Genomic DNA, 11,083 nt, shown 5'->3' with positions numbered 1-11,083 from the left:
ATACTACATAATCTTAGTTTTTCTCTTTTAAATACACATTTATATAAACGTCATGTATTTTATAAATATATTAATAAATGTAAGTGTTTATAGTTTGTTGAATAGTTACACACAACCCTTCCTAACGACAGCAAAAATATGAAAACAGGACTTATATTTTGGAATCCAATCGAGGACTTTTAATTTGACTGGTAGTAGTAAGGGTCCTGCATGATACTTCTGCACAACTTACTGTTCAGAACAGTATAACAATGTCTGGTATCGTTAAGGCAATGTCGAGTGAGTATAAATATATTTTTGGTATACACATTTGCTCAGTGTTTGAATTATGTTATATCATATTTTTATTTGGTGACTATATGAATATGCGTCATTTTACTTTACATTGTGAAAGTTTTGGGCTTCTTCAATGTACAAATATGATTTTGTTTACGTTTTGACTAAAATTATCTATTAAATAACAGATATTTAAAAGGCATTTTGTGGTTCACATGGTGTTTTCTGTTCATTTAAGGTTTTGAACTGCGTTATACGGCAGTTTTATCTCAGCTCTGTCGACTTTTGATGTTGAAAATTCAACTTTTATGACTTTAATTTGCATTTTAGTAGTTTGAGACAAAATATTGTTTAGGAAATAATCTAGAGAGAATGAAGTCTGTAAAATAACTTGTATAAAACAAAGCACTGGCAGTTTATTACTAGGTTTTTGTGCAGTAATTTACAATACAAACACAGGGAATAAATCAAATATCACTTCAAGCTATTAAAAATGTCAACAAAAGTCCGTTTTCAAACTTCTCAACATTATTTTGCTTACTGCAGAGGAAAGAGATCGCATATTGCAATCGAAAAACATAAATAAGTAAAAAAAAACATGAATTGCTAAATATGAAAAATACTAATTTACAGATTTTTTTTTCTTTTTTTACTGTGAAGCCCTATTTCGTATAAACAACGTTTTTACTTAGCCTTCAACTTTAAAGAAATCAAAACTTCAATAAAGCTGGTGTATTTCATTTGACAAATGTGCAAAACTCCCAAAACAAAATCCTTCGGATGAGACTGCTGGTTTGAAGTTGAAGTTGTGAGTTGTGAATCATTGATCTTGCAGTGGCTAATAAACAAACTATTGATCTTCTGCCCTCTAGAGTTTCGACTGGCTGTGGTGCAGTTGCATGTGTCAAAGATTAAAGCAGACAATTTAGGAAGAGCACAAACACTTGTGACGGAGGCTGCAGGACAAGGTGCAAAAGTTGTTGTTTTACCAGTGAGTATTACATCCTTGGGTTATATATTATTCACCAGTATTGTATGAAGTGTTTGGTACATTGTAATTAGTTTATGTAAAACATTTCATTATACATTATCCATGTTTATTTATAGGAGTGCTTCAACTCGCCTTATGGAACTGGGTTTTTTAAAGAGTATGCTGAGAAAATTCCTGGAGAGTCCACGCAGGTGTTGTCAGAGACCGCCAAAAAGTGTGGGATCTATTTAGTTGGTGGTAAGACCCTATGACACAAGCCAGCACATTAGACTTGTTCATGCCAGTCATTCATCATGTGTCCGGGATTTTCTGTACCACACATGATTTTTCTATTAATTTCCATGCCACTGATGTGATTTTTCCATATTGTAGGTTCCATTCCAGAGGAGGATGGAGGGAAGCTCTACAACACCTGCTCGGTTTTTGGACCTGATGGAAAGCTGCTTGTCACACACAGAAAAGTGAGTTGAGACATATATTCATTCCTTCATTTTCCTTCATTTTCCTTCATTTTCCTTTGGCTCAGTCCCTTTATTAATCTGAGGTCACCACAGTGGAATGAACTGCCAACTTATCCAGCATGTGTTTTAGGCAGTGGAACCTAGAAGTGGGAAACACCCATTCACTCACATTCACACACATGCACGACGGCCACAGAAATGTCAACTGACCCCGCCAGGGCTTGAACCAGTGACCTTCCTGCTGTGTGGCGAGAGCGCTGCTCACTGGGCCATTGTGATGCCTGAGACATTTATATTGTTGCAAAATTAAAGTGAAAATTGAAGTTAAAGTAATGATGTGACCAAGAATGTCGGCCCATACTCAGAATTTGTGCTCCATGCACATACATCAGTGAATATACTGTTACTGTGAACACACACCCGGAGTATTGTGTATTGTGTATTACAGAACTTTTGCTTCAAATAGATTCTGTTATTTTGATTAACTGAACTAATTGAATTTCATTTTTATCATCAAAGAATCTTGGAAAAAAATGTGTTTCCACAAAAATATTAAGCACATAGCTGTTCTCAACATTGATACGATTTTTTTTCTTGAGGACCAAATCAGGATATTAGAATGATTTCTGAAGGACCTTGTGACACTGAAGCCATATCACCCTGCTGTCCAAGACCAGTTACTCACTGAAGCTAAGCAGGGCTCAGCCTGGTCAGTACCTGGATAGGAGACCACATGAAAAAGCTAGGTTGCTGTTAGAAGTTGTGTTATCGAGGCCAGCAGATGTACTCAATCTGCAGTCTGTGTGGGTCCTAATTCCCCAGTAAAGTGAAGGGGACACTATACTGTCAGTGAGCACGGTCTTTCAGATGAGACGTTAAACCAAGGTCCTGACTTTCTGTGGTCATTAAAAATCCCATGGCTCTGCTCGTAAGGAATAGGGGTGTAACCCCCGGTGTCCTGGCCAAATTCTCTCCATCTGCCCTTAATCGTTATGGTTATCATCCCCATCCACTGAATTGGCTCCATCACTGTCTCTCCACTCCACCTATGGCTGTTGTGTGGTGAGTGCACTGGCGTCGTTGTCCCGTGGCTGCCATTGCGTCATCCAAGTGGATGCTGCACACTGGTGGTTTGGAGAGACCCCCCTCATGATTATGAAACACTTTGGGTGTATGACCATACACAATAAATGTGCTTTATATATTTATGTATAATAAATACACATTACATTACATAAAGATTGGAGTTATAATGCTGAAATTTCAGCTGTAAAAGGAATTAAAAAACATCATTATATATTAAAATGTAGAACATTTCATTAATATAATGATCATATTTCACAATAATAAATTAAACAATATCATATCTTTTCATCATTATCTTTAGGTTACAGTATGGCTGTAAAAACAATTGTGGAATATTCATGCACTTTATCCTAATTTTTATTCAGATTCATCTCTTTGATATCGACGTACCAGGAAAAATACGATTTCAGGAGTCTGAAACACTAAGTCCAGGCAAAAGTTTATCTATGTTTGAGACCCGTAAGTGTGTATTTGGAACTACAGTATAATACATTTTGGCAAAAATTATAGATTTATTAATTGTTTGTAGAATTTTCTGCATGCTTATTTAAACTTTTACATTCTCACAGTTATAAAACATGAAAAATGTAATAATAAAAACATCACAGTCATAACTACTGTACACCTATTTAATGTCAACATTAAGTAATTTATCAAAAGCAATAAGAACATGATTATTAAATGATTGACATAAATTTTGCCTTTTATACCCTGTGCATTCTTCTTGTCTGTCTTTACAGCATATTGTAAAGTAGGTGTGGGAATTTGTTATGACATCCGGTTTGCAGAGCTTGCACAAATCTATGCTAAGAAAGGTGAAAATCATTACACACCAAAAAAAAAAAAAAAAGAAAAAATGTGTGTATATATATATATATATATATATATATATATATATATATATATATATATATATATATATATATATATATATATACATATATATATATATATATATATATATACACACACACACACACACACATATATATACGGTAATTTAAGCATGTTTGATGTTATTTACTCATATGTTTGTCTGTGTAGGTTGCCAGCTTTTGGTGTATCCTGGTGCTTTCAATATGACCACAGGTCCTGCTCACTGGGAGCTGCTGCAGAGGGGGAGGTCAGTATCACAGACCACTCTTGTTTACAACTGCTATTAAGATTTTGACAATCCGATCACAAATGGGCACTACTAAATACAGCTGGAAATGGTGTCTAAAGTGTTTGAGCTTGTCCACTTTTCATTAATTTTCTGATGTAGTTGATTGGTAAATTCACAATAAAACATACTGACATCTTTAAAAGATTGATAAAGGAAATAGTGAATGGACATCCCCAAAAAACTTAGGTGCTTGATTTAATGAAACAGCATGGTAAAAGTAAATAATCTGCAAACACTGGCCTATTTTAGGTTCAGATCCTGTTATGAGTTTTTGTCCTCCATAAATCATCTACAAAAAAGCTGACCAATAATCAGAACTTTATAATAAAACATCAGACTTTAAGTCATCCTCACTCAGGGAAACAGTTAAAGAATAAGGGCTCTATTTTGACGATACATACGCAAAGTGCAAAGCGCAGGACACAAACTCATCAAGGGTGTGGCAGAGTCCACTTTTGGTCTAAAAGGGTTGAGCTTATTTTCTTAAGGAGTTATAGGTGTGTTTTGAGAATAAACCAATCAGAGTCTCATCTCCCATTCCCTTTAAAAGTCAGTTGCATTGCGCATAGCGCATTTGCTATTTACATGACGATTTTGTAAGTGGAAAAACTGAGCATTTCATTAGTACTAAAACTGTAAACAGAGCATCCACACCACGAGAATGAGAGATAAGGCTTTCTTATTATCTACCTTCACTTTCGCTCTAGTGGATAGGGAAACCTGAATTGTAAGACATCAATTAGCCTATAAATAATTAATTTCTTTTGTTAAGTGCAAAGAAATGTTTCAAAACTATTTCTAAATTTATTTCTAATTTTCAGCAAATGAATAAATAAACAATAACGAAGTGTGGTCAAAAAACTGAGTTATATCCAAATACACATGCTATTGCCTTTATGGTCTAAAACAGTGGTTCCCAACCTGGGGTCCGCGCCCCCCTAAGGGGGGCGTCAGAGTTCACAGGGGGGGCGCGGGAGAGGATAAGTATTGAGGTAGAAAAAGGCATAAAAATGATCCACTATTATAAAGGGCTTTGCAATTAATCGAATATCCGATTTAGATTTCGGTTTCAAACGATTATAAAAAAGCATTAATCGAGATAATTGATTATTGCATCATATTTCGCCACAGTTGTACACGTGTTGCTCTTAAAAGCGCGAAAGAGCTTATGTGTGTGTGCAGCACGATCACGCAGTCAGAAGCATGCGGCCGGTCAGCATTCACTCTCATTCGCACACTGAGACGAGCAGAGGAGCGCAGACATCTAAAGTCATCTTAACGTGAACGCTTTAATGGTCAAATAGGTGTCAAAACGCGGTGTTTAGTGATTATTTACATTAACCCTCATTTGTGTAATAAACAAACGAGTTGAGGATCAAAAGACGTGAAAGAGAAACCATTAAAGAGACTAGCGCGCTATAATCCTTCTGCCGGCTGTTTTTATCATTATTAAACAAACATAACGAGAAAACCCTCGCTGCTCTTGACTGAAGGACTGCTGTAGCTAAAGTGTTTTTCTTACAGTGAAGATGCTTAAAGCACAGTTTGTTTTATATTTTTATTCTATTGTATTTATTTCTCTTTCCTTTGCAGGGTGGAAAATAACTGTATACAGTTGAAGTCAGAATTATTAGCCCTCTTGAATATTAGCAAACCTTTTCCTGCCCAATTTCTGTTTCATGGAAAGAAGATTTTGTTAACTTATTTCTGAACATAATAGTTTTGATATCTCATTTCTAATTACTGATTTCTTTTTGTCTTTGCTATAATGACAGCACATAATATTTTACTAGATATTTTTCAAAATACAAGCATTCAGATTAAAGTGCAGTTCAAAGGCTTAATTGGGGTAATAAGGCAAGTCATTATAACGGTAGTTTATTCTGCAGACAATCAAAAATATATAATGCTTAAGGGGGCTAATAATATTGACCTTAAATTGGTTTCAAAATATTTAAACCTGTCTTTATTCTAGCTAAAATAAAACAAATAGAAGAAAAAATATTATAGGAAATACTGTTAAAATTCCTTGCTCTGTTAAACATAATTTGGAAAATATTTATATAAAAAAAAAATCTCAGGAGCGCTAATAATTTTGACTTTAACTGGCAATGGTTTTGAATAATCGTGATTACAATTATGACCAAAATAATCGTGATTATGATTTTTCCCAAAATCGAGCAGCCCTACTATTATATATGTATGGGTTAGGGTTAAGTACCAAAAAAAAAAAATAATAATCTAAACACATGCGTAAAATTCCAACATAATAGTGAAAATAATTAAAATAAATAACTTTAAATAATTATTTAAATTTTGGTCACTCGCGCAATCTGCTTGTCAACGTTTCGTAAAGGCAAAATCAAAACAAAAATGGCAGACAAATGTAAATGCAGTGATTCTTCAGAGGCGAAGAAAAAGATTAGACAGTATGACAAAGCCTACCTAAATTTTGGTTAAAAGTTAAAACTGATTAATTAATATTTTTATAGTTTTTTATAATTTTTTATAGATATTACTATATATTAATATTACACAAACACACACACACACACACACACGAAAAAAAAAAAAAAAAATATATATATATATATATACACACACAGTACATATGTGTGTGCGTGCGTGTGTATTTATGGTGGGGGGGCTCCAATGTTTGTATATGTTCATGGGGGGGGCCCCCAAGAAAAAGGTTGGGAACCACTGGTCTAAAACCTGACAGGTGGAAAAATCTAAGCTTGTTTTAATAAAACAAATATTATTCATATAATAAATGATACTGCTAATAATTATAACATTATTCAAAAGCAAATTGTCACGAATAAACTGAAAAAGCCCCTTGAGATGAAGAAGGCATGAAAGTATGATTTTTATATTTATGTAGGCTAGAAAATAATGTTTTGTAATATTTTAATCCTATATATTTATATCCTATATATATCCTTAATATTTTAATTCTTTTTCATTTGTAAAGATATTTGCGTATTGCTCTACATCTTGTGTGTATTAAGCAGTGTGTAAGCGAGGCGCACAACTAATGTGCCCTGCGTTGGACTTTGTTCTGGTCTATTGAAAAATCTATTATAGTTTGTCAAAATAGCAACGCGCCAGTAATGCGCCTCAACACCCCTTCCTTTTTTGACTAGAACGCCTATTGGCGCACATATGAGCGTTAATGCATTTGCTATTTAAACAGCGGGGCTATAAAACGACTTTTGCGCTTTTTTAGCTGAAACTAGCAAACAACTATTGCATCGCATTATAGGGCCCTAAATGTATTATTTTGTGTAACCCCAAAAATGTCATTTATATGGTTGAAAGTCCTTGTGGCTTGGGATATATAAACAAAGCGTAGTCTGAAAACATGTATTGGTGAAAACTGAAGTAACATACTGAATGATTGAATGATCAAAGACATAAGGATTTTAAACATCATTTATTTATTCTTTGCTGTAATGGTATTAAACAAGTTTAAGCACCTAGAAAGGGTGGTGATATTGTTACAGTTTTTAGGGAAGTATTCTATATTTTTACTCTAAATGTATAAACTCTGTTACCAAACTATTTAAATTTAGAATTTGATGTCAAACCTTTCTTGTAAATGTTTATTTTGTTGTTGTTTTTCTCATCTTATTGGTCGATAGGTTCATTAGGACAGGGGTTCCCAAACTTTTCAGCCTGCAACCCCTAAAACAACAACTCACGACCCCTAAATTCCTCATATGTGGTAATACATATGCAAACGTTGTTAATACAACAAGAGGCTTACATAAACACAAGCATATTAACAACACAAAAAGGTCACACATTATGTTGATGGTCTGTATGTTGAATTAAGTTACATTGCTTCTACATTCCAACTAACTCCTATTATATTTTAAGTAGACTGTTAAGTTGGGGTTAGGGTTAGTGTAAATAAACTTGTACTTCCAAAGTTATTTTTATAGTCAGTTAAATGTCTGTTTAGCAGCAGTATCAACAGATATTAAGTAGACAGTCAACTAATATTCAAATGGACCTTCAAAAAAAGTGTTACCAAAAAAAGTGCAACAGTCTAACAACCATATCATTTTATAGTCATTTATTAATTTGTGTAATATCAACCTGAACTAAAGAGACTAGTGGACACAATGTTTTCAGCACAAGCCTATTATTGGTTTAATTTTGAAGACTGCTAATCCAAGATCATTCTCAATGTTCAGTTCTGGCCTGTGTTTATTTTAAATGTATTATTTTTGATGTATTTGATTGCCATAAAGGTGTCAAAGTATTACCTGGTGCTATAAAATCGATCTGCTGCAACTGGCGCTAGTGCTGTGTTGATAATCTAACCTAAATCCTATGTAAAAAATTAAATGCTAATGGCTTTTCATTTGCATGTTGTTGTTTTTACTATTAAAAACTATTATTTTTATCTTCTGTGGGTTATGATTAAAATATTGTAATTCTAATAGTTAATTTGACTTTTTTAAATCACCAAGTGACCCCCTGACATTGTCCCGCAACCCTCACTTTGGGAACCACTGCATTAGGATAATTATTAGTTTCAGGTATGCTGTTGGTAAAATGATCCCTCTGATGTCTTTTTTTTGACCCGATGAAGGCCGTTTTAGTTCAAACACCCAAGCAAATTGTCTTTGAAGATAACTGTGACAGTGCACAGATTGTTTACCGTCCTTAGTAGATAGCCCTAATTAAATTATTATGCATGCTCAGCATGTTTACTTTCAATTTAGATACACCTTTTTATTTTTTTAATTAATTTCCAAAAGATCTCCAGCCCCCAATCTCTTCAGCTGCAAAAACATAAACACAGTAAATTAATATATAAATGAATATAATTCACAGCCTCTATAAGAAATATTTTTCATGCACAGTAAGCTTTAACTTGCTGTATACATTAGGTTTTTCTCCTCCTCAGCAAATTAGTCGTAATATAATTGGTTGCATCCATGTCTGTTTTTTATTTTTTGACTTAAACTTCATTGTGTTTTTATTGAACATAATTATAATCAATGATAATGACAGAAATCTTTTATGTGGACTTAATTTAACATGTACAGCATGGCTGATAACAATATGAAACAGAAAAATAATACAAATTTTATGTATGTGCATAGTCAAGCCAGAAATTATTCATACTCGTGGTGAATTCTGATTTAAAGTTACTTTTATTCAACCATTTTTTTTTAATCTAAAAGGACGAAGGCTCCTAAAAGATAATAAGTTAATGTACAAGAGGGATTATTGTGGAAAAAATATTTAGTTTTCAGCTTTAGTTTACATTTGAACAAAAAAATTAAGTCAAAATTTGCTTAGGGTATTAATAATTTCATACTTGACTGTATATATATATATATATATATATATATATATATATATATATATATATATATATATATATATATATATATATATATACACACACACAYACACACACACACACACACACACACACACACACACACACACACACACACACACACACACACACACACACAAACATCCATCTCCTTTTCATTCACTCGCTTCTTCACTTGCTCAAAGGCTGCGTAACACGGATTTGTTCATTCATTCATTATTGAAAACTCCTATTAGAGACGTAGAGCATGACAAAATATGAGGGAAGCGTCTTGATGAAACTTAAAAACAAGTGGCCACTAGAGACACATCTGAGAACATGCTTCTCGGCTGACCAGTTGTGAATGGATTGCTGAAACTGCAGGTTAATAGAGGGCCCTTATCCTCTCTAAGACCGTTTATGTGTTTCACAGGGCAGTAGATAATCAAGTCTATGTGGCCACTGCTTCACCTGCAAGAGATGAGACAGCCAGCTATGTGGCTTGGGGTCACAGTTCTGTGATAAACCCTTGGTAAGTGCTTTTTGTCTTATATTAGTGACAGTTTAATATGGTTCACTGTGTTAACTCTGGCCTTTTTTTCTTCAGGGGGGAAGTAATTAGCAAAGCCGGATCAGAGGAATCTGTTGTTTATGCTGACATAGGTGAGTTTGAATGTTTTACGTGGATTTAAACAGCGAGATATTCATGGCAAGCATGGTAAACATACTCTTTACTTCTTGTAGACCTGCAGTATTTGGCTGATGTGCGTCAACAGATCCCCATCACCAAACAGCGACGGAATGATCTATATAGTGTTAACAGTGTTCAGGAGGGCTGAATGCTTGAAAAGAGGAGGCACTGCAGCGAACATTAAGTCTTGATTCAAGGCAGACTCAGTCAGCACTTTGTGTTGGACACAAGCTCTAATGTAGGGAATCACACAAATAAGATTTTACAATTACTGGGAACAACCAAGTGCTGCACTCTTACTGATTTTCTTGCTGATCATTTCATTGGGAATTAAATTTGGAATATATAAAAGAGGTCATTATATTTTATATACTTTCTTTGATACTTTAACATATTAATATAGTGGTGCAAACATTGGACATGATATTTTTGAGCTGGTGTATTGCTCCATCATCATGAGAGTAACATAAAGCAGGGTATTTTCAAATCAGAATAATTGGCCTTAATGTTGTCATTGAATTCAATTCCAAATTGACAATTAAAATATAGTCTGACTCTGGAATATATTTACTTTAGACTTCAGTGTTTGTTTGCTATTTTCTACTGTCAACTGGAGTTTCTAAATAGCTTTAGAAATGATATCATTCTAAAGCAGTAATATTTATTAATATCTAAACGGTTGTTAAAATTAGTTCAACTTCTTGAATATTGTAAGTTAACCATTAGGACTGCACAATATTTTAATTTTTTTTCTATTCTGCAATATTAATACAAACAAAATGAAAACCAGATGAACTGAATAACTATTTTGGAAGAATTTATAATTTTACATAGTTTCAGATTATTAAGGGAATGCATAAAATATAATAAACAATCTACAAGCATAGATAAATTCAATAAACAAAAAGATACTAATTAAATAAACAGCGTTGTATTGTTTTTCAAGGAGTATTCAGGTGCACACTAATTGAATAATCAAATGTAAAATAATACTGTATAGTCTTTGTTTTATGAATAATTCAATTAAATAATTATAAGCTGTAAAAAAAGTTACAAGTGGTAAAATTAGTTA

General features: G+C 33.5%; 1 protein-coding gene across 2 annotated transcripts; it reads left to right on the top strand.

Moving 5' to 3' along the window:
- Positions 1-174: 174 nt before the first annotated feature.
- On the top strand, positions 175-10,577 carry nit2 (nitrilase family, member 2). 2 transcript variants are annotated; one of them, NM_205611.3, is made up of 10 exons: positions 175-279; positions 1,149-1,267; positions 1,384-1,504; positions 1,640-1,728; positions 3,180-3,273; positions 3,555-3,629; positions 3,859-3,937; positions 9,754-9,852; positions 9,928-9,983; positions 10,065-10,573. In NM_205611.3, exons 1-10 carry the CDS (start codon positions 252-254, stop codon positions 10,157-10,159), a joined length of 855 nt encoding a protein of 284 aa, NP_991174.3. In that variant the 5' UTR covers positions 175-251; the 3' UTR covers positions 10,160-10,573. The 2 variants fall into 2 exon arrangements, 1 of the variants encoding a protein (NP_991174.3); XR_012407276.1 differs by having other exon boundaries at positions 194-279; positions 3,180-3,433; positions 3,482-3,629; positions 10,065-10,577.
- Positions 10,578-11,083: the final 506 nt, after the last annotated feature.

This window comes from Danio rerio, chromosome 6 (genome assembly GCF_049306965.1).
Source record: "Danio rerio strain Tuebingen ecotype United States chromosome 6, GRCz12tu, whole genome shotgun sequence".
Classification (NCBI taxonomy): domain Eukaryota; kingdom Metazoa; phylum Chordata; class Actinopteri; order Cypriniformes; family Danionidae; genus Danio; species Danio rerio.
Note: the sequence above shows the minus strand (reverse complement) of the source record. Positions and strands in the feature narration are given on the sequence as shown.

Excerpts from the sequence above, each read along its gene's own strand:
- nit2 (NM_205611.3), top strand. The coding sequence starts at position 252 with ATGTCTGGTATCGTTAAGGCAATGTCGA. Across the intron at positions 3,938-9,753 it reads GAGCTGCTGCAGAGGGGGAG|GGCAGTAGATAATCAAGTCT; the intron begins GTCAGTATCACA and ends TGTGTTTCACAG. Across the intron at positions 9,984-10,064 it reads TGTTGTTTATGCTGACATAG|ACCTGCAGTATTTGGCTGAT; the intron begins GTGAGTTTGAAT and ends TACTTCTTGTAG.